This window comes from Hypomesus nipponensis, chromosome 23 (genome assembly GCF_054491055.1).
Source record: "Hypomesus nipponensis isolate SF chromosome 23, ASM5449105v1, whole genome shotgun sequence".
Lineage (NCBI taxonomy): Eukaryota > Metazoa > Chordata > Actinopteri > Osmeriformes > Osmeridae > Hypomesus > Hypomesus nipponensis.
Window position 1 is genome coordinate 11017917 of NC_140383.1, and position 25884 is coordinate 11043800.

Below are 25884 nucleotides of genomic sequence, written 5' to 3' on the forward strand. Positions count from 1 at the left end.
TAGATGAGTGGGGGGGAGAGGGGAGAGAAGGCGTATGAAATATGGAAGAGGAGGAGGTGGTGAGACAGAGAGAGAAGTGTGTGTGTGCGTGCATTTGCGCGAGACCAACCTCTGGATCCAATGAAGCCTGGAACTCCATCTTCTCCAAGGTCTCCCTTGGCTCCCTTCATGTCTTGAATGATTTGGCGAGGAATGTGAGGCTTGTCGCCTGGCGGCCCAACTAGACCTCGGTCACCTAGGAGATGCACAGGATAGAGGAACAGTCATTCATACAGTATGTACGGGGAACAGAAAGACGTGTAGGTCTCTTCATTTACACAGTCTATGAATTCATTATCAATCTCACACGATTAGAAAGTACACAACCCTAAGCATTATCCATGATGTCAGGCAGGAGGTAAAGGGATCTGACAGTATTGAAACAGGGCCGTGAAGTTCTGACTGACCTTTGATTCCAGACTGGCCTTTGCTGCCCTTGTAGCCTGTCTGCCCAGGTACACCTGGCTCTCCCTTATTCCCAGAGAAACCCTTCTGCCCCAGGTTGCCTGGCATGCCTCCGAACCCAGGCATGCCACGGGACCCCTTGATACCTGGAAAAGAAGACAACACCACCAGTGTCATTCACTGCCTTGCACTGCCGCCTCGCAGCAAGAAGGGCCTGGGTTCGATTTCCGCTTGTGGCCTTTTCGGCATTCAGGTAGGCTATCTCCTGGGCCTTTCTGATTGGAGTTTGCGTGTTCTTCCCATGCTTGCATGGCTTTCCTCAGCAAAGAACCCTGCATGAAAACATGTAGAACAGATCGCTCTCCTGCCCATGTCCAGGTGAGCGCTTGGACTTGGCCCCCTCTAGAGGAAGGACAATCAAGATGGGAAAAATGCAGAAGTACATTTCTCTGGCGTGTGTGTGCTCCACCGCTCCCTACATGTGTGTGTTCTATTCCTCTTTGTCTTCAGTCCAAGTCCAAACCCACAGGTCCGATCCCAAACCCAATAAACTGCTTTTTCTGTAAGTGATTTTCAGATGGTTTTTTTTTCAGAGAATATTGTCGTATGGTACCTTGCTTCCAGTATAAGGGCCGGAACCTACCCTTGTATCCTGGCAGACCTGGATTCCCAGAGTGGCCTGGATTTCCCGGGTCCCCCTGGGGCCCATCCTGGCCCTTGGGCCCCTCTTCTCCAAAACCCCCTGGGGTCCCTTTCTGTCCTCTTGAAAGTCCTGGGCTTCCAGGATCCCCTTGAGTACCCCTCTCACCCGTCACACCTGTGAACAAAAACAGACAGACGTCCACATCCATACATTGGGTGTTAGTTGTATGGCTTAGAACCATTGAAGACCGTGTGGCAGTATATATATATATGTGTGTTCTTGTTTTCACCTGGCTGTCCAGAGACTCCAGAGGGCCCGGGGAGGCCTGGTTGTCCTGGAAAACCAGGAAATCCATACGTCCCAGCAGGGCCCGGTCTGCCCTCCTCCCCCTGCAGGCCTGGAGGACCTGTCTGTCCCTTAAAGCCAATCATGCCCGGCATGCCACCCATCCCTTTAAGGAAGCGAGAAGGAGGAGGGGAGGGCGGGGTTAACTGTACTTTACTCAGCACTATAACATACATATCCAGTACACCTGCGTAGCTAAGGACATAACCAAAAAGTCAGTGGCATGTTTCCATGATGATGCTGACCTGAGAACCCCTTGGTGCCAGGGTCTCCTGGGAAGCCTATGAGCCCCTGCTGGCCGGGCTGGCCTGGCTCTCCAGGGGATCCAGTGGAAGCCCCAAAGATCTCCCCGTGAGAACCCTTCTCCCCGGGATCCCCGTCCCGACCTGTACGGCCTGACAACCCCGGCGATCCCACTGCGCCCTTTGACCCGGGCTGGCCCAGGTCCCCACGGGGGCCAACAAAACCTGAGGGTCCAAACCAATAGGAGAATGGTCAAAAAGGTCAAATCTGGACTAAGATGGCCAGTGGAATGGGCTAAAACACATGCAGTTGTATTGTTCTGTTTCTTGAATGTTCCGTCTGCTATACCTGGTCTTCCTTGTAGCCCTCCTCTGCCTTGCTCTCCTGCCTCACCCTTGGATCCATCCGGCCCAAAAGCCCCCCCTGAGCCCTTCTGTCCTGGAGGGCCTGTGTTAGGAGGAATGCAGTTGAATACAGATGTAGATGCTTCCTTGTTTAATATACCATTAGTATTATTATTAATTTATTCATATTTCTTTTTTCAGGAAATGTGCCTGCTCTTGCTCATATTACCTGTGATACCTTCCAACCCGATTGGTCCAGGCTGTCCACGTGGTCCGGGAGGACCCGGGACAGCGTCACAGTCGCCTGAGTAAAAAAGAAGAAGAAGAAAACAAGATGAGATGCAATGAACAGACAATGCAAGTTGTTTCTATGGTTCCCAGTCGTTCCGACTGTCACCGCAGCAGTCGTGGGAGGGTTGCTTGACGGCCGTCTCAATGAAGCTCAACTCCACATCACATTGTGCTCTGTGGAACAGTGGGAGTGCCCGCTTGGTTGAGGGAAGTTCTGTTGCCTTGTGTGTGTGGTAGCGTGTACAGCAAAGCAAAGCAATACCATTTACCAATACAGATCAAACCACAAGTAACCTTACAAACCGGACAGGAGGGAGACACACAGAGTACATGTCGTGCACTAGACTCAAACACGGTTAAAGTTTACGACAAAGACTCGCTGAGGGGTTCTGAAATAATGAATGGCTGTTCTTCCAGCTACCTGTTGCATTCTGTCCTCCACCTCCTCTGGGTACACAGCTTCCTTTCAATGTCAAATAAGAGAATGAAGGAGGGCGAGAGGGAGGGAGGGAGAGAAAGGGAGAGCCAGAGAGAGAGGCATTCAAGACAGGTTAGGGAAAGCAGAAGCATGAACTCAAACAAGATCCCATCTTGGCTGGTTTTGGTGGACGCAGAGAACACATCAGGGTCATCATGGAGAGAGACAAGCAAAGACAGAAAGACAGACAGACAGAAAGAGACAGAGAGAGAGAGGGCAACAAATATAGAAAGACAGAGAGAGAGAGAGACAGGGAGAGAGCTAGGGACAGAGCTTACACGTGTGGTCAATGATCCTGCTGTTTACGAAACGATGAAAACATGTCAAAGAAAGACAGAGGAAGTGAGAAAGAATAAGAAAGAGAGCGTGAGTGAGGAGGGTGTGACTGACACACACCTGGGATTCCAGGAAGTCCAGGAACACCGTTAAAACCCGGTTCTCCAGCATCGCCTGGCAACCCTGCGATGCCTTTAGAGGACCCTAAAACCCTTCCAGGTTCTCCAGCCGGCCCTGGCAGACCAGGTGGACCCGGCTGGCCTTGGAAGCCTTTAGCTCCCAGTTCTCCAACTGGACCTTCGCCCTAGGACACAGAATAGACACACACTCAGGCCTAGCTCCCATTGGCCCAGAGTGCAGATGTGTGTTTATGTGTATGTACAGTATGTGTATGAGAGTGTATATGTGCGTGTGTATCTATAAAAATGTGTGCTGAAACTACTCACCGGAGCACCTGGAACCCCAGGGAAGCCAGGACTTCCACTCCGCCCCGGAACCCCTTGGAACCCTGTCTGGCCAGCGGGGCCTGGATCCCCAGGTTCACCAGGATAACCTGGTAAGAGGGCAACACAGATTCTGCTGAGGTCCAGGCCTATAATCTGCATGGTGTCTCATACCTCCAATATTTGTGGAAACCATTGACAAAGAACAATTATATAAAGTTCCCTTGTATAGTGAAATAATTCCAAGTATCGAAGTTCAGAAAGTCCTGACAAGTCAAAAATAAGGCTAAGACTAAACGTTGAAAATGATTGTAAGTGTTAAGGTGCATAGATCCTAAGTCCTAAACAGACGCACTGGAACTCAGAGTCTGATGCAAAAGTTAATTCAGACACAAACGTATCTAAACAAGTGAGTGTGTTCCGGGGAGCAGACTGGAATTTTTCTCTGGACATTTGTATTTTATATATAAACCTTATCAGCTCTGTAATTTTGCTTGATACAATATTTGTTTGTCGTAAAGCATTACACACTTTATTGGCCTCTCTCTCTAAAGGCTTCAGATTACGGGTGCATAGAAAATTCATCAATTTTTTGTAGGCCTTGACGGCCAGTCACACTAAGCTCCGGGCCTTGGGCCGTAAATTTGCCTCATTTTTTGTAGTTTTTCTATGGTAGGAGCCTGCTCACAGAGCCTTCTCTCACACCCAGCCCCAATCATCCAGATTTTCCACTTTAGGCTTAATATCTTCTACATATTAGTGGCAATACTAATCAGTCAACAGCTTTGCATCTGGTTTTTAGTAATATAGCAAATAAAGGTAAAAAGTGATTAAGAGGTTCATTTTCAATCATATAATCCATAATCATTACCCATGTTCATGGGTAATGAACAACAGTGTCAATTACAACAGTGTGATGTTTTTCTACAACACTGTTTAAGACCTTTCAATCTTTCAATCGGTTAAGCGAGCGTATTCCATTGAGAGGCCTGGCTAAAGGGGCTCCAGTTGAGACGGTTGTTGAGTTACAACAGATCAACCTTCGTCGAGAGCACAACCATTGTTCTCTCACATATATATTATTTATCTTCTTTCTTTTCCCACCCGTTAGGATCCCTCAATATTTGGGCTACATACACAACGTCGGTGTCAAAAGGTTCATCTTGTTAGCGATTGCGTTGCTTGTATTTTTATTTACGTTCCGTTGCACAGTTTAGGATGAAATTACGTTTTGGGGCCAAAAGGTGCCTTGTGTCAACAAAGGGAACTCAGTGCTAACGTCAATATGTCAGCACACGTTAGCAACGACGCATGGATACAACGTGCATAGATGTGCTGTTGCACTGCAAGTATTGTGCCGTGTCATACATTTACATTTCAGCAAATCAAGACTTGCATGTACAGTAAGTAATGTCACGTTAAATAAGGTATTTAAACTCAAGCTTGTGTGGTGTGTCGCTGTCTTCAACGCCACAGCCTAAACTTTATGTCAAAAGAAACATTTCTCATTTCTGGCACATTCAAACAATCCCCTCAGTTAAATTTGGCTAGCAACAGCAGCTAGCTTGAGGCAGCAAACATCTTTTGAATTAGCCAGTTCCCCCTAAATAAATGTCAAGCTTATTTACGTTTTTGGGGGCATATTTTCAGTTAGCATATGGTATTGTTTGAATCGAGATACCATCTCAAATACTGCCAGTGACAACGTTGTTACAATCGCTTGTTTCAAAGGTTGTTCAGCTTGTTTTAAAGGGGGTTTAGCTTGTTTCAAAGGGGGTTCTTAATGAATTATGCAATTTGAGTAGGCTAAATGCTTAAATATCACTAGAATGGAAAAACTTAAGGGGACAGACCCACCTGCTGCAACCAACGCAAGCAAGCAGACCCTACAACGATGCATGGTCAGTGAGAGGGGGCATGGAGGTGTACCTTTTAGTTTGGCCTCTGTAGTTGGGCCCTTTTTGCCCTTTGTCCCTGGCAATCCAGAGATCCCTGGGAACCCCTGTAAGAAAGAGAGACAGAGATAGAGAGATAGATAGAGAGAGAGAGAGAGAGAGAGAGAGAGAGAGAGAGAGAGAGAGAGAGAGAGAGAGAGAGAGAGAGAGAGAGAGAGAGAGAGAGAGAGAGAGAGAGAGAGAGAAAGGAGGACAGTGGGGACAGTTTGAGATGTGGAGTGGTGGACGATGAGCAATGTCCAGGTTTTGGGAAAAGATGAGAAAAGGTGGCAGCTGTTGATCTTACAGGAAGTCCTGCTCCACCTCGGGGTCCAGGATCCCCTGAGTCGCCCTGCTGACCAAACTCGCCCCTCATCCCGGGGTCGCCACGGTTACCAGCAGGGCCCGGCCGGCCCGGGGGAGAGCTGGCAATACTGCACTCACACTGCCCATGGTCACCTTTATGTCCTTTAATGCCAGCAAAACCTGGACGCCCTCTTCCCCCTGGGGGTCCTCTGAAGTGCTCTTCCCCTGAAGACACACAGGTACACGGTACAGTATTTCCAGTCTAGGCCTCAAAACAAACTGCATTTTTGACTCATCCAAATAAACACTTGAGGTGATCGCTTGATAAGATTCTTATTATCAATGTTGGCCCAAAGCCCTCGTGTTTTGGTCCAGTTCGAGCGCACTCACATGACCCCTTGGGTCCTTGAGGCCCTCTGATCCCAGGAAAGCCATCCAAGCCTCGAGGTCCCGGTTTGGAGGCTGGGATTCCTGACTCTCCATCTGGGCCTCCCTCTCCTTGAAAGCCCTTGGGTCCAAACGCACCAAACAGATTCACTACAGGGTGAGAGGGGGAGAGGGAAAGGGGCAGGAATGAGGGCCGTTTCGAAGGAGAGAGAAGAAGACTGCAAAGTGTTGATGTGAGAAAAAGCATTACAGCATTATAGCCGTAGACTGTAGCTCCTTTCTTCATGCTCCTCAGTAAACACAGTTGTCTGGTTACTGACCTTGCTGTTGACCACTGGCTGGCCTTCCCGGGCGACCAGGCAGGCCCTTTTCCCCCATCTGCCCCTTCTCCCCCTGTGGACCCAGCTCCCCAGGGGGGCCTGCGGGACCAGCTATGCACCAACAACATCCCCACAGACAGACCATTAATGAACATCAAAATGTAAAACCTGCTGTTAGGCTTTGTGAAACCAGCTAACAAGAAAATATCCTGGGTAAGTTGAACTTGCTTTGTTGTACAGGGCCAGCGGTGTGATTACAGGATTGTTTACGTAGTTACAGTACCTTGCTCACGCCCCCAGTTGAAAAGTCCACTTGAGATCACTGGTCCGGGATCGCCGGTGGCCCCCTGAGGAAACACAAACACACACACAGACACGCACACACACACACACCGAGTGTAGTTAGAGAGAGGAACTTCAGGATTGAGGCTGTGTGGTAGGAGCCTCTGTTCTGTTAATTGCTCTACTCACTTGTTTTTTACTGTGGCCAGCAAAGTCCTTCACTCAAAAATGGTATCACTGGTGTCTTATGGTAGACTTATGGTATTTATAGTCATGGCATCAGCAGTTAGAGTTACTGTACTGATGTTGAACCAGAGCTTTTATTTATCAGCTCTGCTCCGATGTGTTACCTATTTAGTAAGGGTGACAGTTGAGCTAGTAGGACTTACCTTCTGACCATCTATCCCATGATAGCCTGGTTCACCTGAGTCACCCTGGTGGAGAAATAAGTAATCAATTAGAGGGAGAGAGAGAGAGAGAGAGAGAGAGAGAGAGAGAGAGAGAGAGAGAGAGAGAGAGAGAGAGAGAGAGAGAGAGAGAGAGAGAGAGAGAGAGAGAGAGAGAGAGAGAGAGAGAGAGAGAGAGAGAGAGAGGGAGAATAAGTAATAGAAAGAGAGAGAGAGTTGAGAAGAGACTGTCACCAAGCAACACAAAAACATCTAAACACAAACATACCCTGGGCCCGGGTTGTCCATTTTGACCGGGGAGACCCTAAAACAAGACACACCCAGTGAGATTACACACATACACATCTCTCAGCAAGGCTCAGAGACTCGTGGAAGATACAGCTGTGTGAGGCAGTGAGCGAGCTAACCCGTGTTCCAGGAAACCCCATGACACCCACTTCTCCTTGGTTGTCAGCCTGAGAGAGAACAGGGATCATCCAATCACTCTCAGTATTCGCGTGTCAGACATTCAGAAATGTGTCTATTACCTTGGGAGGAATCAACCATGTATGGGACTATGGGAGGAATCCGATCTGTGTATTGGACCCTTAACAAAATGTTAAGGGTGTGTTCACACTTGTCAGGTTTGGTTCGATTAAAACAAACTCTGGTGCGATTGCTGTGCAGTGTTAATGCGGTCCGTTTGAACAAATGTGAACGCTTCCATCCGGACCTTGGTGCACAACGAACCACCGGGCCGAGACCACCTGAATAGTGGGTCTTGGCCCGCTCCCAAATGAACTCTGGTGCGGTTCAATTGATATATGAGTGCAACTTGGACCAAAGATGTTGCAACGCCTGAGCTGTCCAATCAGGTTTGGACCTTATCCTTATATGCCTTTTGTTTAGGTTCTGTGTAAGCGTAAACATGCCAGTGTGAACGCTAAGTGAACCACGACTAAATGTGTAATTGTATTTTTTGTTCCAGACCAAGAGAAGCAAGACAATCAAACTACCAAGTGTGAACACACCCTAAAACAATCTTGCTGGTGTGCCTCAGAACTGTGCATATGGCACTGAAGGAATCGGATCTTTTTACATCTCTCTCTGGTTGGAATTTCTCTTACCAGATCACCTCTTTCACCTTTCAGTCCCTTCTCACCCTTTCTTCCCTGGAAGAACACGACAAGCACATCGTTACACATCAAATGGACCGGAACATGGAAGGTTGAAACATATCTCTTTTTGACCTGAACAGGGCCTTATGGTTGTTCGGCATTGCACATGTAAACACATTTGAACTTCAGCGATGCGATGAGACTAGACAGGTGTCACTTCCTCCCTTCTGGTCAGAGAGGAGGACTGTGTGGTGTGAAGAGACTGACGCGGTTCTCGTCGGTGGGCCGGATCAGTTCGTGGGTGGAGTTGCCTGGAGGTCCTTGATCCCCGTTTTCCCCCTGTGGCCAGAGAGGGAAGTGCAGTCAGAGTTAAGCCACACCCATTCAGAAGGCAGAGGCCACCGCCGCCACACCACCTGACGCCTTCAGAGATCATCACAGCTACTCACCGACTCTCCCTTCACTCCTTTCAGCACTGTGGTCATGGGGCCCTAGAACACAAACACACACACACAGCAGGTTAACATTGTGCAGCAAGTCGTGTTTTTTTCCCCGTGACGGTAGGTGAGAGAGGCTGTTACCTTGACTCCTTTGGGGCCTTGGACACCTAGGGGGCCCTGGGGGCAGGCGGGGGGGATGGAGGTGGGGGTGCAAAGAAACAACAGTCAGTATCACATATAGGTTATATGAGCAGCACACGCAAACACACATACACACACTAACCTGTGGTCCTATAAAGCCCTTGGAGCCTGGATAGCCGGGAACACCCAGAGGACCCTAAAAACCAAGGAGGGACCGAGGTGAGAAGAAGGGGTGGACCGGAGGAGGAGAGAAACATCAACACTGGAGCAGCCTAAAACAGAGCACTGAGATTGGAGGAGTGAAGACGGGGTTCACACTTACAATCAAGCCAGGAAAACCCGGTTGTCCTGGGTCTCCCTGTAGAGAAGAGAGGAAAAAAGCAATGAGGTTGGATGGGCTGAATTCTTTGTATACACACCGCCTGTGCAGTGATTCAAAATAAGGCACTAAAACGTAAAAATAAAACCTGTTCAGATTAACATCTGAAAAACAGGCCTTCCTGCCAAGAGAAGAGTTTAAGAGAGAGAGAGCCCTTAAACTGAGTGAGAAGTTTCTTTATCTTCCTTCTTCAGTTATCAAGTCCCTTTGCCCTTCCCTCCTCACCCTGAAACGCTCCATAGCGTCCCTCCGATTTGGGGGTTCTCCCGTTTCTCCCTTCCTCCCCAGCTGGCCCTGTGAGGAGGGGGAGAGAGAGAGAGAGAGAGAGAGAGAGAGAGAGAGAGAGAGAGAGAGAGAGAGAGAGAGAAAGAGAGAGAGAGAGAGAGAGAGAGAGAGAGAGAGAGAGAGAGAGAGAGAGAGAGAGAGAGAGAGAGAGAGAGAGAGAGAGAGAGAGAGAGAGAGAGAGAGAGAGAGAGAGAGAGAGAGAGAGAGAGAGAGAGAGAGAGAGAAAGAGAGAGAGATAGGGAGAGGGAGAGGGAGAGGGCGAGAGAGAGAGAGATAGGGAGAGGGAGAGGGAGAGGGAGAGAGAGAGAGAGAGAGAGAGAGAGAGAGAGAGAGAGAGAGAGAGAGAGAGAGAGTGAGACCAGGGGCCTCGTCAGACCCAGTATACATCTGCTGTGCCCCAGTAAAATCTAAAGTTTGAGTTTGAACCATTTACTTCCTTAGTCAGTGCATTCATTCCGCCACACAAGTCAGAATTGAGGTAGGCTAAAAAAACATTACTAAACTAAAGAACGTTTCTGAATGGGAGGCCTACCAATCATCATATTTTGACTAAAACATAAAAACAATATTACTTTTGACACTCAAAAAAACAGTAGGCTATTTGCGCCCAAATGAATGCCATGAAATGAAATAAATGTACATGCTCGCATTAACTATTGATGTCCCTGCCAAAGCTGATATCAAACTTGTGTTCCTGAACTGTTGTATAGTGGGTTAAGCAAGGGGAGTTTCTATAGCCGAGTAGTGCATTGTGCGCAGCAAGCTTGAAAGAAAAAAAAAAGGGATATGAATAGGGGCCTGTGCCCCAGTAGAGTTTGATGTCTAACAACGCCTCTAAATGAGACAGACAGAGATAAAGAGAGAAAGGTAGGGGCGAATGAAAGGCGATCCATCCGTTCAAAGTGATTGCGGGGGTGTTTCGTCTCGAGTCTGTCTTCAACGTCACACGTACGTTATATCCCGGTGATCCGTTGTTGCCTGGTTGCCCCAACGTTCCAGAGTCTCCGCGTGTTCCGTTGCAGCCGTCCGCACCAGGCTTCCCCCTCGGCCCTGCCTGCCCCGGGTGACCCTGCCAGAACAGGGCGCCACAGCGACATCACACACATCAGACAGGTACATCACACATGTCCAGGTTCACCCGTATTGTACTTACGGTAAGTCGCTCTGGATAAGAGCGTCTGCTAAATGACTAAATGTAAATGTCAATTGTAGCTATGACGATCCAGTGTCGAGGTAGGAGCGAAGAAAGTTACTCCAACTCACGGGAATGCCGTCGTTACCGGAAAACCCTGGGACACCTGTCATGCCCTGGAGAGAGGAGAGGATCGATGCGGTGAGCTAAGAACATTTTCAGTGACCCCATAAATACAGCATTTATTCACGTGCAACCCAATGCACGAGCTGTCAAGGTGAACGTCTCTCTCTCACCACAGATCCTTTGGGCCCGATGAAGCCTCCTCGTCCGCGGTCTCCCTTTTCCCCCTTGGGACCCTCGACGCCAGCCTCCCCTACTCTACCCGGCGGCCCCGGGAACCCCTGGGGGCCGAGAGGGCCAGGCATGCCCTGGAGTACAGAACACAGACATCCAGTCAACCAGAGAACTCAGGAAGGGGAAGTGGGGTAGGGGAATGAAAAGTATCAAATTATTATAATAGTACATAGTAAAATGTAATATAACGGTAGTAAAAAAATAAAGAATTTGAGGAAAGGGTGGGTGTGGGTGGGTGATGGGCAGGGGACCGATACTCACCTGTGGATGTAGAGAAAGACGGCAAGAGTTAACCAGACAACCAGTAAAGCAGGTAGAGAAGAGCACCATAACAATGCAACTACATCCGGTACTGTGATCAATAACGTTAATCAATATTACTACCTTTCAGCCGTCGGTCTCTAATCTCCTCCACCAGAGGGAGCCATTCATCCGATTCTTGCTATAGTGAACCCACGGTACGCCACCAGTGGTCGAGCTCTCTGGCTCCACCCAGTGGCTGCTGACAGACTGACATGACAGCTACACCGGGAGCAGCTAGGTCACTTCAGACAGAGTACTAAAGTTAGACAGGGGGTTCAGACAAGTTCATAGATAAAGGAACGGTTGGCCAGACGGAGAACGATTGGCCAGACGGAGAACGATTAGCCAGACAGACACTCCGTCTAGGTTCATGTGCAGAAGCAAACTTAAGACCCAGATCAAGGTTAAAAAAACCCCCATCAGGCTAGAAGTAGTTGTCAATCCACACCCAGACATGTCTGCTCTGCCGTGGTCTTAAGTAGCTCTAATACAGGGGGGAGATAGAGACTGACTAAATATAACAGAGAGATGGAGATAGACCCGTGTGTGGTGAGAGAGAACACAGAGAGATGGGGAGAGACCCCGCATCGTCCAGGAGGGGAAGCAGGTTGAGATTTCTCTCTCTCTCTCTCTCTCTCTCTCTCTCTCTCTCTCTCTCTCTCTCTCTCTCCCCCTCTCTCTCCTCGCCCTTTCCTCAAACGCGCGCACACAAACAAACCTGCGGAGCGGATTTGGCCTCTGTGAGGGCTTCCACTTGTACGTGTGTGTGAGAGAGGTCAAGGGAGTCAAGTGCAGCAGGCCTGAGGGCCACAGATCATGTGGCACACCATGGGAGGGCGTTAGCTACCACTGACTTCAAACACACACAGACGCACAGACGCACAGACGCACACAAGTCCATCCTTTCCTAAATGCAGCACGCACCTTTAGCCTCGGAATGGGAGAGAGGAGAGAGAGACGGGGGCGAAGGGGTTACAGAGGGCGAGAGACGACTCCACTGAAAGGGGTTCGTGGGGTTCACGTGACATGAGAGGTCAAGGCTTTCCTGGGAAGATAACACGCGGGGGGTGGAGGTCCGAAAAGTCTTGGGGACCCCTGTGGTTTAGGCCTGACCATGTTCCTGTGAGAACACACGGTCTTCCACCCCCTCCTGCCTCGACGCACACACATAGTGACGATGTTTGTCTGTCCCAGTAGTATGAGGCTGGAGAGACCCATGGTCATCAAGAGGAAATACTGTATTATGAACCCCAAGAGAACATACACACATTCCGGAACTCTACCCCCTGGATGGGAAGATGGAAACACCATGATAGATCATCTAAACCCAAACAAGAATACATTCCGGAAGAAAGAGGAGTAGAGAAAGAGGAGAGATGAGCAGGAGAGGAAAGGAGAGAAGAGAGGAGAGAGAGGGGGGATGGACTTGACCCAATAACAATATATAAGAGTTATGTACGTATCAAGCTGAACACTATATAAGAGTTATGTTCGTTCAAGCTGACCTTCTGATCTCCTTCTCCTCTCATCCTTCTCTACCCACTCCGCTCTTCTTTCCTCTCATTTCCCGTCTGATTTACCCTCCTCTGATCTAAATCTCCCTCCATCTCCTCACCGCATCTCCTTTCATCCTGCTGGCCAACACTCCACCTGTCCCATCCTCTCTAACTCACACAACCTCTTTGTTGCAGCCCTCTCTCTGTCTGTCTCCTTCATTTTCCTTCTCTCTCCTCTCCTTCCGCCTGCAGACGAGCAGGCCTCCTAACCCAGCCGGGATCTCAGCTCGAGCAACAGAGACATATAAGGTTGAAAGGAGAAGATGCGGAGGGGAGGAGGGGAGAATTTCTTTGAATGACACTCGGACAACCATAGCAAATGCGTTGGAAAGCGCAATCGAATCGCGTGTGCGTGAGAGTGTGTGTCAGGGTTCTTACAGGTGGAAAGGTGCCTGCTGTGCTCAATTACAAATTATAGATGTCAGTAGAGAGGCCATGGACAGAGAGATCAAGGAAGAGGGAAGGAAAGAGGGTGTGTGTCAGAAGGGGAGAGAGAGGGGAAGAGAGAGAGAGAGACAGATAGAAAGAAACATAGATCCTTTTGATTATTATTTAGTCCCATAAACCATTGAACCTAGACAAACACAATCAGAAATACAAATCTGCGGCGAACCGCAAACATCCTGACGCCTTCTCCGGTTAACGCAAGACATGGTTCCCTGTAATTGTGTGTGTGTACACACACTTGTGTGTGGGGGTGTGTATGGGGGGGGGGGGGGGTGCAGAGGAGAAAGAGCTCGGCTTTCCGTCTCTTTGAAGGTGTCTAACGGGTTAACAAACAAGCCCCTTCAGGGGAGCACACGGGCAACACGGTGAGACGAGCTGCCCTGCTCCTCTTTCGGCTTCCTCCTCGTCTTTCTCCCGTCCGTCCATCCTACGCTTGCTCACCCCGAGTCCCGACCCACATGGTCTTCTCTCACGGGAGATCGACATAACAAGACACGACGGGCCATCCATCAACAGACAGATCTAATCAGAAAGAGAGCTAGCGAATAGGGAGGAGCGGGATTGGCAAAAGAGGAGAAGAGAGGACAGGGAGGAAGGGGGGGGGGGTGAAAGGGCTGACGGAGGGCCGATTAGAAATCCTGTCCAACCGCATGTTCTTTGACGTGGTATTATGAGATATCATTCGTTTCTTTCTATCTGTCCTCCGCCTCCTTTTGACTTCACTTCCATGTTCAGGCCTTCGCAGATTTGGGGGATCTGGAGAGTGTACGTGCATTGGATGTGTGTGGGCGTGCATGTGTGAGTGAGAGAGAGTGAGAAAAATGTGCGTGTCGAATGTAACTGATCCTATGACTGATGGGGGGGGGGGTGCACACACATACACATTGATACACACATACACACACACACACACACACTGAGATCCTTCTTGTAAGCACATGTCATCTGGCGTTTTAGTAAGGAGGTGATGAAGAAAGTATTCCAGGCAAACACTGGAACATTTGGAACGCTAAGACAGAGTGAACGAGAGGAGACATTGATGGATGGAGTGAATTCCTCGTCCAAACTCGATGAAAGTGATATTCATGTGTAATGTGAGGAAGTCCACTTCACGACTCCATAATGACCAACAGTCACAAATGTGAGGCTGGAGTGGCTAGACACCTCACAAACCACTGCCACACACACCTTGCAGACACACACACACACACACAATCACACACAGACTACATACAGTACACACAGACAGAACACAAACAGGAATGACATTGAGCGACTCAATTGTGTTCGTCACTAAGACATGCAACCCGGTCTGTTGAAGGCCTGTTGATAACGTCAGCATACTTATCAGCACATGCTGGCTCTGTGGGTTTATGCTTATGTGGCTTTCGTTTGTATTAGTGCTGGCTCTGGCATTCTTCAAACCATAGTCTATGTGTGTGTGCATGTCTGATCCCTCGCTCTGTCTCCTAGTGTTTACTGGCAACCATTGTTTCCAAGAAGGAGGCAAAGCTCACGCGTACCTTTTAAAGCAAAAGACAGGCTGGCTGGATGTGTGTGTGTGTGCTGGGCCAGAGCCATGGCCAGGTTTAGACACTGAGGTAAGTGAAGTGACGCATTTCTGGGTGAAGTGCAGAGCCCCCCCCCCCCCCCCGTCCCCCGTCATGTCCTGGTTGGAGCAAGACCAGACACACCTCGCAGGCCCGAATTCAGCCTGAACTCAGCCTGAACTCAGCCTTCTCAGGACAGAGACCTGCATCTCTTGTGTGCCCTAGATTAAAGCAGGGGACAGCTCTATCAACCCATGTCTAATAGGAAACTATTCTGGGACTGGACCTCTCTTCAGGGACAGACAGTTCTGGAATGATCCACACAGCGCGCCCTGGGAAAACACAGACCGCAACCCTGACCCTTGACCTCTGAGGCAAAACGACCAAACAACCAACGTCTGTCTGTTTGATGTCTGTCCTGCTCCCGCCGGTTGTGTGCCTGCCTGCCTCCCTGCCTCCCTGCCCGTGTGTCCCGCTGCCTCTCTGATATCGGTCCTGTTCCAGTCCGCCTCTATAATGTCTGTCCTGTTCCAGTCTGTAGTCTGCTTGAATCTGCATTAGCTTTGTTTTTCCGGTGTTATAGTCTTTCCCTAAGGACCTTGAGATATTGTTTAGTTTATGACTGAGCCTTGCTATAACATTTCCCCGGTCCTTGGGAAACAGTGACACACACACACACAAACACACACACTGCTTCAAGTTCTCACACATAAGTCTGAGCTATTTATTCCATCCTGTATTTACTTAGCATCAGGTCGGCCTGCTGTCATCATTTACAGTGTTAACAATCCTGTCCCTCTGCCTGGATATACACACATACTCACACAAACAAACAATACACACACACACACACAAACAAACAATACACACACACACACACACACACAGAAGTCTAAACAGGAAAATAGGTAGAATACAGAGGGATAGTTCTTGCCTGGGAGAGTGTGCCATTGCCTGTTGGTGTCTTATAGATGACACAAAGCACTGACGACCTCACAGCTCTCTATGACATGCACACACACACACACAGAGATCTGTAACACCAAAGCACATGTGGTGTTGGATATGTCACATGGATGTGGGACATTACCTGTGACAAAGGCGATACAAATCCAATTGGAATGTCATTGTGTGGAGGGCTGTTACAGCTTCGTCCCTTCCATACGAGCCTACACTTACACACTTACTTAGGTACATACCTACATGGCTGTGTGTATAAACCAGTGGTGTCAGTCCTTGTCCTAGTCGGTGTGAGTGTCCCCCGCCCGCCCCCTGGAGGGGGTCTACAGAGGTGATGTTCAGATAGGAGAACGTGTTTAGACACAGGCTTAATCCGCTTGCCTTTTTCTGACCTGGATCCAAGGCCCAGGTATGAAAACCCGTGAGTGGATTTCTGAGAAAACGAATAAATACATCTGAATGATAAGACGGGATCCCTATTACACGCAGAGGGGTGGGAGACTGGAGAGGGGTATGGGGGAGGGGGTGTGACAACGGGCGAGGACAGTGTCTTTTTCCCTCTCGGTTTCTCAGTCTCTCTTCTACAGGATAGCTTTGCGTTGCTTTAGTCTGCCACTTTTCCCTCTCGAATTTTCCCTCCCTCCCTCCCTCCCTCCCTCCCTCCCTCCCTCCCTCCCTCCCTCCCTCCCTCCCTCCCTCCCTCCCTCCCTCCCTCCCTCCCTCCCTCCCTCCCTCCCTCCCTCCCTCCCTCCCTCCCTCCCTCCCTCCCTCCCTCCCTCCCTCCCCATCCATCTCTCATCATCCACTCTTCCTTGGGCTTGGGCTTCAGGTCTAAGGTTTACATTGGCCCTAATGTGTTTAGACTGGAGCTAATATCTCCAGATATCCAGACATCATCTGTACTCGGTAGAGCACGTGCACCCCGACAAACGTGTCTCTGGCCTAACACTGAGGGCCCACAGAGAGTGGAAAGAAGGATTGAGAAATGAGTGTGTGTGTGTGTGTGTGTGTGTGTGAATGTGTTGAGCCTCAAGACTCAGGGGGTTCCTAGGCTGAGAACAGAACCGTTTAGACCTCCGGTATCCCAGAGATCTTGGGGGCCCCACACCTGTGTGATTGCCTCACACTGCAAGAATGACACTTGTAGGGGCTGAGCTTGAGTCATGTGTGCTTGAGAGCAGGACCCAGCTGCAGTCTCTGTGTGTGTGTGTGTGTGTGTGTGTGTGTGTAAGGGGACCTTGAAAGTGTGTTTTCTAAAACCCAATCTACCATCACTTATCACCATTTGGAGTTTATAACAGTTCACACCCCGCCAAACTGCTCGGAACCAATGGCCTCACGTCCTTCTGTTTGTGCACGTCCGTTCGACATCCACACCCGCACACTCCTCCGCAGGCTACTCTGACCAGGACACCCCCCGAGTATAGACTTACATCTATTAAATGGACTCTAAGGAACTGACTGGTACTTTCTAAAGGACTTGAGACGAAGGTTCACACTGGACGATTGGAGACTGGATTATCCGTGCATTCACATAGAATTATTCACACATAGTTGAGATTGCGATCTCAATTTCGTGAAAGGGTCAGACAATTTGAATGTTGTGACCCTCCTTCCTCCTCTATTTGCTTTAATGTACGAGACGTTTAAGTTAATGGGCGAATAACAACTGAAAACAGCATCGACAGCCGTAGCGGGACCAGAGACCTCACATTAATCACATTAGAGTAACGACGTGAGATCTAATCCACTGTGACCAGTCTCTGGCCAACTCATCCAACTGGACAATCAGAATCCTGGAATGACCCTGGCGTCCTGGCTCCAGACCGCCCCGTGGTTTCCCACGGCGGGATGCAGGCCACGCCTACATCATCTGCGACAAGCATTCCTGCAGTGTTGCACAGCACATGGATCAGCCAATCAGGGCAGGGTGCCAAGCAAGTGCAGATGATACTGAATGTATGGCCTCTCTGAGATATCACAGAGCTCAGTCAAGGGAAGTCGAGGGTTCTCAACCTGGTCTTATCCTGGTCTAAATCAGGTTTAAACCTGGTCTGGTCTAAATCAGGTCTAAACCTGGTCTACATCTGGCCTGGTCTAAACCTGGTTTGGTCTGAACATGGCCTGGTCTAAGCCTGGCCTGGTCTAAACCTGGCCTGGTCTGAACATGGCCTGGGCTAAACCTGGTCTGGTCTGAACATGGTCTGGGCTAAACCTGACCTGGTGTGAACCTGGCTTGGTCTGAACCTTGCCTGGTCTAAACCTGGCCTGGTCTAAAGCTGGTCTAGATGTGACCTGAATCTCAACATACACACTGCTGAATATCTTATGCTTTGATACTAGACTTATATTTTGACTTAAATGTTTTGGTAGTCTCCTGACAGTCCATCTGCAATGCTTCTGTGCTCTCTCTCTCTCTCTCTCTCTCTCTCTCTCTCTCTCTCTCTCTCTCTCTCTCTTTCTCTCTTTCTCTCTCTCTCGGAAGGGAGTATCGAATGCCCTAATCACTTCCTCTGCAGCTGTAGACTGCTCCAAAGGCCAGGCCTGATTGGAAACACATGGCACTGCCGTTGGGAACAGCAAACTTTTCTGTTCCATGGTTTCCATGGTTACCTCTGGATACCGTGCCTACCTGCTGAACACTACTACCCAAGGCACACTGCAACATAGTAAGAGACTATTGTAACACACATCCTAGAAGATTAGGGTCAAATAAGACCTTGACTACCCCCTGACAGAATGGGAGGCTCACTCAGTCTGTGTATGTGTGTGCGCAACCATGTATGTGTGTGCGAGAGAGAGAGTGAGAGAGAGAGAGAGAGAGAGAGAGAGAGAGAGAGAGAGAGAGAGAGAGAGAGGAGAGAGAGAGAGAGGGGATGTTTGTGAGTGAGTGTCTGTCTGACTAACAAAGTGAGTCTCTCAAAGGAGAAAAAACAGGAGTGGATGACAATAGGTATCGACAGGGGGGAAATGATGTCATAAGAGGGAGGGAGGACGGGAGGGGAAAGGGTGAGCTGCTCCGGGATGCCACTCCAGGCTCCGGAGACAGTACTGGACTACACGTGCACCTGGTTTGTGATGGACAGATGCAGGTGGAGAGAAGGAGAAAGTGGTGGCCATTTGATCGGTCCCAAAGTAGCATAAACAGAATCAGCCTATTGATAATAATAATACATTTGATTTATGTAGCGCTTTTCAAGGAACTCAAAGTCGCTATTGATACAAATGTTTAAGTAGATATGAAACAAGGACCCACCCTGCTACTATGGCTTGTATCAATGCAACTCCAAAGGAGCTCCACTGGATCTGTGTGGAGGGTCATCGTGCTTCTGAGCGGGGGGGCGGGGGGGCGGGGGGGATTCCCTTGTAGCAGCTTCACACAGACCACGGTTGCTATGATGTGCTGCTGCTGCTACAATTTGGGCAGTGGCAGACATAATAATGGGTGTGCGTGTGTGTGCATGTCTCTCAGCACTCTTTAAGAGATGTTCCTCTGTCTCAGGGTAACAAAGCTCCCTTGTCCGACCGACGCCGGCGTCTTTGCATGTGGTGAGGGTGAGGCCCCCTGACAGCCTGTTCAAGATGGCGCCAGCTGGAGGGTCAAGGGCTGCTTTGGCGAGGAGGGAACAAAGAAGAAGAAGAAACGTTTCTAAGGAGACACCGTCAGAGAAATATGAGCCGTGATCTTGTGACATCCATTTTGGGAGAAATTGTGTGTTAGAATGCGCCGCTTTGTGTGAGCCGGCTACGCGCAACAGGTCGGACCACACAACAGATGACTTTGAATGCAGAGGGGTTTAGGATCCACAGCCCTCTTGAGGAATGGAGAAGTGTGAGGAGTTAACAGGCAGGTTAAGAGTCTCTCCCCACCTGGCTGCTCCCAGTCTGAGCAAGGGTCTTACAGGACTGGGTCACGACTGGGAATCCACAGCCCCTGACCCTCGCTAACGGTTGGTGGCAGTGTTTCCCCCCCCCCTCTGGCTATTGCCTTGGTTACAGAGCACAGCTTTTGAGGACTTGACACGCTAATAAGACACGGGTGGGGTCTGGGCTGTGCGCGCACACACAGCTGCGCGCTGTCTGTCTGAAGCACTCTTCACCAAGGAATGTTTCATTTCACAAGTTGAGCGTGCTCACGCAGAAACTTCTGCCCCGTCTCGGAAGATGCAGTCAAAATGGTGTCAAAACCGTGTGTGCTGAGGTTTCTGTCTGTCTGTCTGTCTGTCTGTACAAAGTGGGGTCATATGGATGAGCGGTTAGGGAGTCGGTCTATTAATTAGAAGGTTGTTGGTTCGATTCCCGGCCGTGCAAAATGACATTGTGTCCTTGGGCAAGGCACTTCACTCTACTTGCCTTGGGAAGAATGTCCCTGTACTTACTGTAAGTCGCTCTGGATGAGAGCGTCTGCTAAATGACTAAATGTAATGTACATTTGTACAGACAAATGTACGGACAGCCACCCCCCCCTGCCTCCCCCCGCCCCCAGAACCATGCTGTAAATAGAACTGTGTTCTCAGAGGGCTGGACCCCCACATTCCAGACTGTTCCGTTATCCTGTCCCCATGGAGACAGGATGGTCCATGATGAGGAGGGGACTTCTGAAGGTATATTTGGTCTTGTTTTCATGGAACAAGGAAATCACACCATTTATAGCAGGCAAACACACACGATTTCTGTTCCCACACAAACACGTCACTGTCTTTCTAGAAAGATATGTGGAACGTCATTGTGCTCCACTTTCTGTGACGCGTGTCACTTGTTGTTCCACATCTAAAGCAACCTTTCCCAGGAGGAAGTGGGGAATAAACTGATCTTTTCCAAAAACTGATCTTTTCTTTAAGTGTTTTCTATACTTCTGTCCATTTGACTGATGGACTGACTGACTTGATTTATGCAATGGAAACTCTTGAGATTTACATAGATGTGATATTGCTACATCAAATAACGTACTTGATGGACAGATTGTCTTCATTCGTATTGTTGTTTCGGAATAAATGACATGAAGTAAGAAATCACTGATAAAGAGGCCATATGGAGGATTTCTCTTCCTCCTGATAACCTCCTTACATTTCACGTAGTATCTCTGACTCTCTTGTGCTTCAACCGTCTGTCTCTTTCTCTCTCTTCATGAGAGGAGGCGAGGTGAAGAGGTCAACTCCTGATTGCTCTTTGTATCAAGCCCAATCCCAGCCCCTTCCTGTCCCTGTGTACTGGGAGAGAAGAGGAGCGGAGAGGGAGAAGTTGGAACTGAGAGGAGAAAAGACTGGACAAGCGGAGGGGATAGCAGAGGAGAAGAGAGGAGTGTGATATTTGTCTTTGGCCTCCAAAGTCTAAACACTTGCGCTGGTGCCAGGGATGTGGGTGGTGGCAGGGCGCAGAAGCTGTTGACTGCCAGACTCTCCAGCCCCCAATTTGAGCATCTACGGAACTCAACTCATGCGCACACAATCAGCTCCATTCTTCCTCTATTGCAAAAACAGCCTGTCTCTTTCTCCTTCTGTGTCGTCTTTGTTTCAAGATCTTTCTCGTCGTCTCGGTCTCTGCATCCCCATCTCCCTTCTGTCCCTTTTGCTTCTCCGGATCTCACCAGATCTTTCTGGATCCAACCTACATTGAGTCCGAACAACACGCCGGTGGAAAGGGAAGATCATCGCGAGTCTCCGGAACCGAGCGGGAGACGGCCGTATATCGAAACGGTTGTCAGCCTGATAGATCAGCTCCAGTGACAGATGGAGATGACACCCCTCGTTTGCTCCAGCCTCGCCCAGGCACATCCAGAACATGTCTGGATCGTATAAACATGGAACACCATGTGACCCCTCTGGAGAGGTTGGTCTGAACGATTGCAAGCAAAACCACCAATTCGAATGTCATCCAATCAGCACAGCTGTGAGTGTGTGTGTCTGTGTGTCGGGGTCTGAGTCGGGCCAAGTCGGGGTCCTGAGAAAGATCTGCGGATATATATATGAGTCTAAGCAGTGTATGCTGGTTATGGAATGGTATTCCTTGGAGGGGGAAATGGAGAGAGGGAGACAGAGACAAGGAGAGAGATGGAGGGAAGAAGGAGGAAGAGATGGATGATATACATCTGGATGAATGCACTCTTGCATCTTATCGTCAAGGGCAAAAAACTGAGGGAAGAGATAGATGGGGAGATGGAGGTAGGGGGAGGTGACAAGAGGATGTAGGGTTGGTTCAATAATATCGCCATCGACTCATAGGACAGAAGGAATTTACGGCTACAATATGTAAGCAATAAAACTGAGCAGTAAATAGGAGACGTGGTCTTCTGCCATTCCAGGAGAGACTGTAGACTCTCGGGACAAAAACGTGAAACTAAGAAACACACGAGTAGTGTTTGTATCCCAGCATTCTACTGGATTTTGTCGTGTAAATAGGCAGTGACTGTGATGGAGTGAGGATGAAGAGGATGAGGAAGACGGAGGAGGGGTGAATGAGAGGATGTTTCCATTTCCCTTTGTTTGTTGAAACAAAGGTCAGGGTAACAAATGTGCCCAAGTGCCAAGGTGCTAGAGAGAGAAAGACAGAGAGATACAGAGAGATACAGAGAGAGACAAGAGAGAGAGACAGAGAGACAGAGAGAGATAAGAGAGAGAGAGACATAGAGAGACAGAGAGACAGACAGACAGACAGAGAGAAAGCCTCTCACAACCTTGGCCCTGACATTATAATGCCTCAGAGAACAATCAGGAGAGAGAGGAAGCCCAGCTGAAGGTCTGACCTCTCTCTCCCATAGTCTAAGCATCCTCTGGAATGCGAGGGAATGGACTTCCTCTCCTCCCCTCGCTCCCCTTCCATTTCCCTCTCGACTTCTTCGTTTAGGGTTTCCTGTCAACGCAGCGAGTGCGTAGGTCAGAGGTGGAGAAGATTGTAAAACCTCAGAACCGGAGAGGCCTTGTGTTTTGCTGTTCCTTAGCCTCCCCCCCCTAACATCACTCAGGCTTCACTCTGCCCGCGTGCGGGTGATGGTGGTTTCCTGGGGACCGAGCCCTCCTCTACCGGCTGGGCGTGGGGATCGCTCTGGTTCCCTGCAGGGCCATTAGCTCTCTGTACACCTCTATCTGTTTTCTCTCTGGCGTATTTTGGTTTACGTGTCATGCGCTGTTTCTTTTCCCTCTACTTCTCCAATATTCCTCCCTCTGTCCTTCCTGTTCCTTCTTTGTTCTGTTCCCTCTCTCTTCTACTTCTCAACCACTTCCCACCCCCGGACAACACACAACCTGTCCTCTTTCATCCTCCCGGTGTTCATTTCTCCAGTTTCACCACCAAGAGGGGCAAGGGGGAGAGGCCCACGAGAGAGCTGGGTCTGAGGGTCACGGTGCCAAGGGTCAGGAGTCAAGGGTCGCACAATAGGTAGCTGTCATGTCATCTACCGATAGAATCAAGTCAACGAGCCCACAACCCGTCATGGCGCTGCCGATGTTGCATTGCATTGTTGTGGTGCTGTAGTCTCCTGGAGAGCCAAATGGGAGAGAGTTGTTCTGGTACCCGAGGTTGAGGCTGCAGGGGATAGTGACTGGGGTATGGAGGCTACAGAGGCTACAGAGGCAGAGGGTGAGGGGGGTGTGTGGGTGGGGGAAAGAAAAAAGTGACTTACCCTGGCGCCCTTCTCCGGGAAGCATTTGCACCCTCCTCCGCTGCAGTCCCTCCCTCCACAAGGGCCGCTGTGCTTCTCACCACCCTGCAACACAGCAGCAACACCAGGTCGGACATCAAAACATGGGCTTCATGACTAATCGGCTCGCTGCTTGACAAGATGATTGGTTCTATGAATAGTCGTGTGTTTCTCTTTCTGTATGTGTGTGTGTGTGAGTCCTGGATGTGTGAGTCTGTCTTTACGTGTGTGTATGGGGACTTTGTTTGTCTGGTAATCGGTTGTTCTGATGTGGTCGGTCTGACTCATGCTCGACTCCAAATATTCCGCAGACATCCGGACGGACGAAACACAGACGTGAAACACACTGGGAGCCAAGGGCATCAACTGTGGGCCTTCATACCAGAAACACTGCATGTCAATTAGCTGTTCGAACACGAGCCCATTCATCTGGACGGCCACAGGCGGTCGACACATCCTCCCCAACAACACACAGAGCTACTCACACACGCAATATCCATGAGTAGATATTCCCATTACCATACTATACCGTCGCTGGACATGCAAACCGTGATCTCTGACACCTAGCCTGAGGCTGTGACCACCACTAGTGCACATTCTGCATCAGTAGTCTCTCTGTCTCTGTCTCTCTCTCTGTCGACACTTGAATGAGCACAATCTCCACAAATCCACATTATCATTCACACCTCATTAGTGAGCCAACGATCCTAGAGGTTTTGCAACTCAGAGCCTGAGAGAGAATAGTAATGATCAGAGAGCAGGAGCTCGTATGCGCAATTCACCACACTCCCAAGTTCCCTCTGAGAAAACTGTGTACTGCCCAGAACAGGCCCCTCAGCGAGTATGGACACACTGCGTGCTTGTGTATGGGAAAATGTGTGTCTGTGTTAGTGTGTGTGTGTGTGTGTGTGTGTGTGCCATCTTCACGGCTGGAGTCTTATCTCCAGACGTCACTGGACTCTCCCAGCCCACGTGCCCCTCCTCCACAGTCATACCACAGGCAGCATACACGTCAACAGTCTGACAGGGGTCCTCCCTCGCTGTGGGACCCCCCCCCCCCCCTCCCTGACGGACCCCCCCCGCCCTCTCCCTCCCTGACGGACCCCCCCCCGCCCCCCCCCTCCCTGCTCCCACTTCATAATGAAACTCCCGAAATGGACTACCAATGCCACGGGACGGAGGCATGAACCAGAGGAATTCTCTCTCTCTCTCCTCGCTCTCCCATCCCTCATCTTTTCCTCGGCCTAAGGCCTGGGGTCTGACAAAGGCCACATTGAGACCCTCCCTCCAGTAAGGGCATATTGAGACCCCCCCCCCCCCCCCGCAGTAGGACAAAGAGCCTCAGTCTCCCTGTCCTTTCTTGATCCCCTATCTCTCCGACACAAAGGCCCTCTTCCCCTCGGCTCTGCGGAATGCGTTGGGCTCAGTTTCCCCCTCAGCTCTATTTGATCGCCGCTGTCCGTCTGCCAGGGCGAGGCTGCGTTCACCGCTTCTGTTCGAAGTTGAGACACCGAGATGATCGGATAAGTGTCATCGCCGGGGAGCTTAACGAACAGCCATTGTTTTACAGAGCGAACTCGAGTCCTGCATCCTAGCGGTCTTGGGTGTATTGGGGTATCTCCTCTGGTAGTCTGGTTAGGGTGCTTGACATCTCCTCTGGTCTACAGTGTATTCTGTCTACTCTGGTTAGAGGGCTTGCTTTATCCCAGGTGGTCCAGGCCTATAGTGTTAGTCTAGGCTGCAGGACAGCCAGGGGTCAGTGGGGGCATCCCCATACTGGAAAGGAAAAAAGGGAGGGAAGCCTCACCACAGGATTTGAGACACACCCCTACAGGACCGAGAGGGAATCACCGTTTCACACACTGGGACATGTCACCTCTGGCCAGACACAAAGAACAAAAGAGAATTCCCCCTAAAACGCAGACAAGTGCGTGATACGGTGGCTGAGTGGAATTTATTTAGACTTGATCTAACCGTCGGGCCCAAAATAGATAATGAGAATTCAACTTGAAGACAATGCCATTGTGTTACAGTATCCTGTTTTCCTGACGACAATTCTTCCAGTCTTTACCTCCTCCAAGCTTGACAAACTAATGACTTTACCTCCATTCTGGGGACACTTAGGGAAATGTATGTGTGTGTGTTCGCTTGTGCGCAACTCCCACCAGGATAGCGAGGTCAAAAGCTAATCAAATAAGAATGAGACACCAGACTCCTGTGTCCTTACGTTTTCTCCGAAAAGATTTGTGTGTGTTTCTTTAAATATAGGTGGTCTCCAGTCTGGGGTAGATTGATGTCTGTCTTTAATGAAGAAAGCTGAGGCCATGCAGACTCTTGTACTCCCTTTCTGTGTGACTGCACTAAAGCCTCCCTCCCTGTCACAAGTACTCCCATACGGCCCATACGGTAAATCTTGCTGTGTAGGCAACATACAAACCCACAGTCTGACAGAGAGAGA

General features: G+C 49.7%; 1 protein-coding gene across 3 annotated transcripts in view; it reads right to left on the reverse strand.

Annotated features, from left to right (window-relative positions):
- col4a2 (collagen, type IV, alpha 2) overlaps window positions 1-25884 on the reverse strand; it is a 44867-nt gene that overhangs the window by 6233 nt on the left and 12750 nt on the right. For 2 of the 3 annotated variants that reach the window (XM_084688674.1, XM_084688673.1), the window contains exons 4-32: window positions 23409-23492; window positions 10914-11048; window positions 10749-10793; window positions 10438-10554; window positions 9426-9494; window positions 9144-9179; window positions 8964-9017; window positions 8822-8857; window positions 8690-8731; window positions 8508-8579; window positions 8250-8294; window positions 7551-7598; window positions 7412-7447; window positions 7126-7170; window positions 6738-6801; window positions 6455-6565; window positions 6138-6284; window positions 5749-5972; window positions 5437-5509; window positions 3511-3617; window positions 3185-3368; window positions 2732-2773; window positions 2249-2323; window positions 2024-2122; window positions 1678-1899; window positions 1377-1538; window positions 1088-1261; window positions 447-590; window positions 110-235 (exon numbers count right to left, since the gene is read on the reverse strand). In XM_084688674.1, the coding sequence (XP_084544800.1) occupies window positions 110-235; window positions 447-590; window positions 1088-1261; window positions 1377-1538; window positions 1678-1899; window positions 2024-2122; window positions 2249-2323; window positions 2732-2773; window positions 3185-3368; window positions 3511-3617; window positions 5437-5509; window positions 5749-5972; window positions 6138-6284; window positions 6455-6565; window positions 6738-6801; window positions 7126-7170; window positions 7412-7447; window positions 7551-7598; window positions 8250-8294; window positions 8508-8579; window positions 8690-8731; window positions 8822-8857; window positions 8964-9017; window positions 9144-9179; window positions 9426-9494; window positions 10438-10554; window positions 10749-10793; window positions 10914-11048; window positions 23409-23492 (2818 nt within the window). The remainder of the gene's footprint in view (window positions 1-109; window positions 236-446; window positions 591-1087; window positions 1262-1376; window positions 1539-1677; window positions 1900-2023; window positions 2123-2248; window positions 2324-2731; window positions 2774-3184; window positions 3369-3510; window positions 3618-5436; window positions 5510-5748; window positions 5973-6137; window positions 6285-6454; window positions 6566-6737; window positions 6802-7125; window positions 7171-7411; window positions 7448-7550; window positions 7599-8249; window positions 8295-8507; window positions 8580-8689; window positions 8732-8821; window positions 8858-8963; window positions 9018-9143; window positions 9180-9425; window positions 9495-10437; window positions 10555-10748; window positions 10794-10913; window positions 11049-23408; window positions 23493-25884) is intronic. The other variant, XM_084688675.1, reaches the window with a different exon arrangement.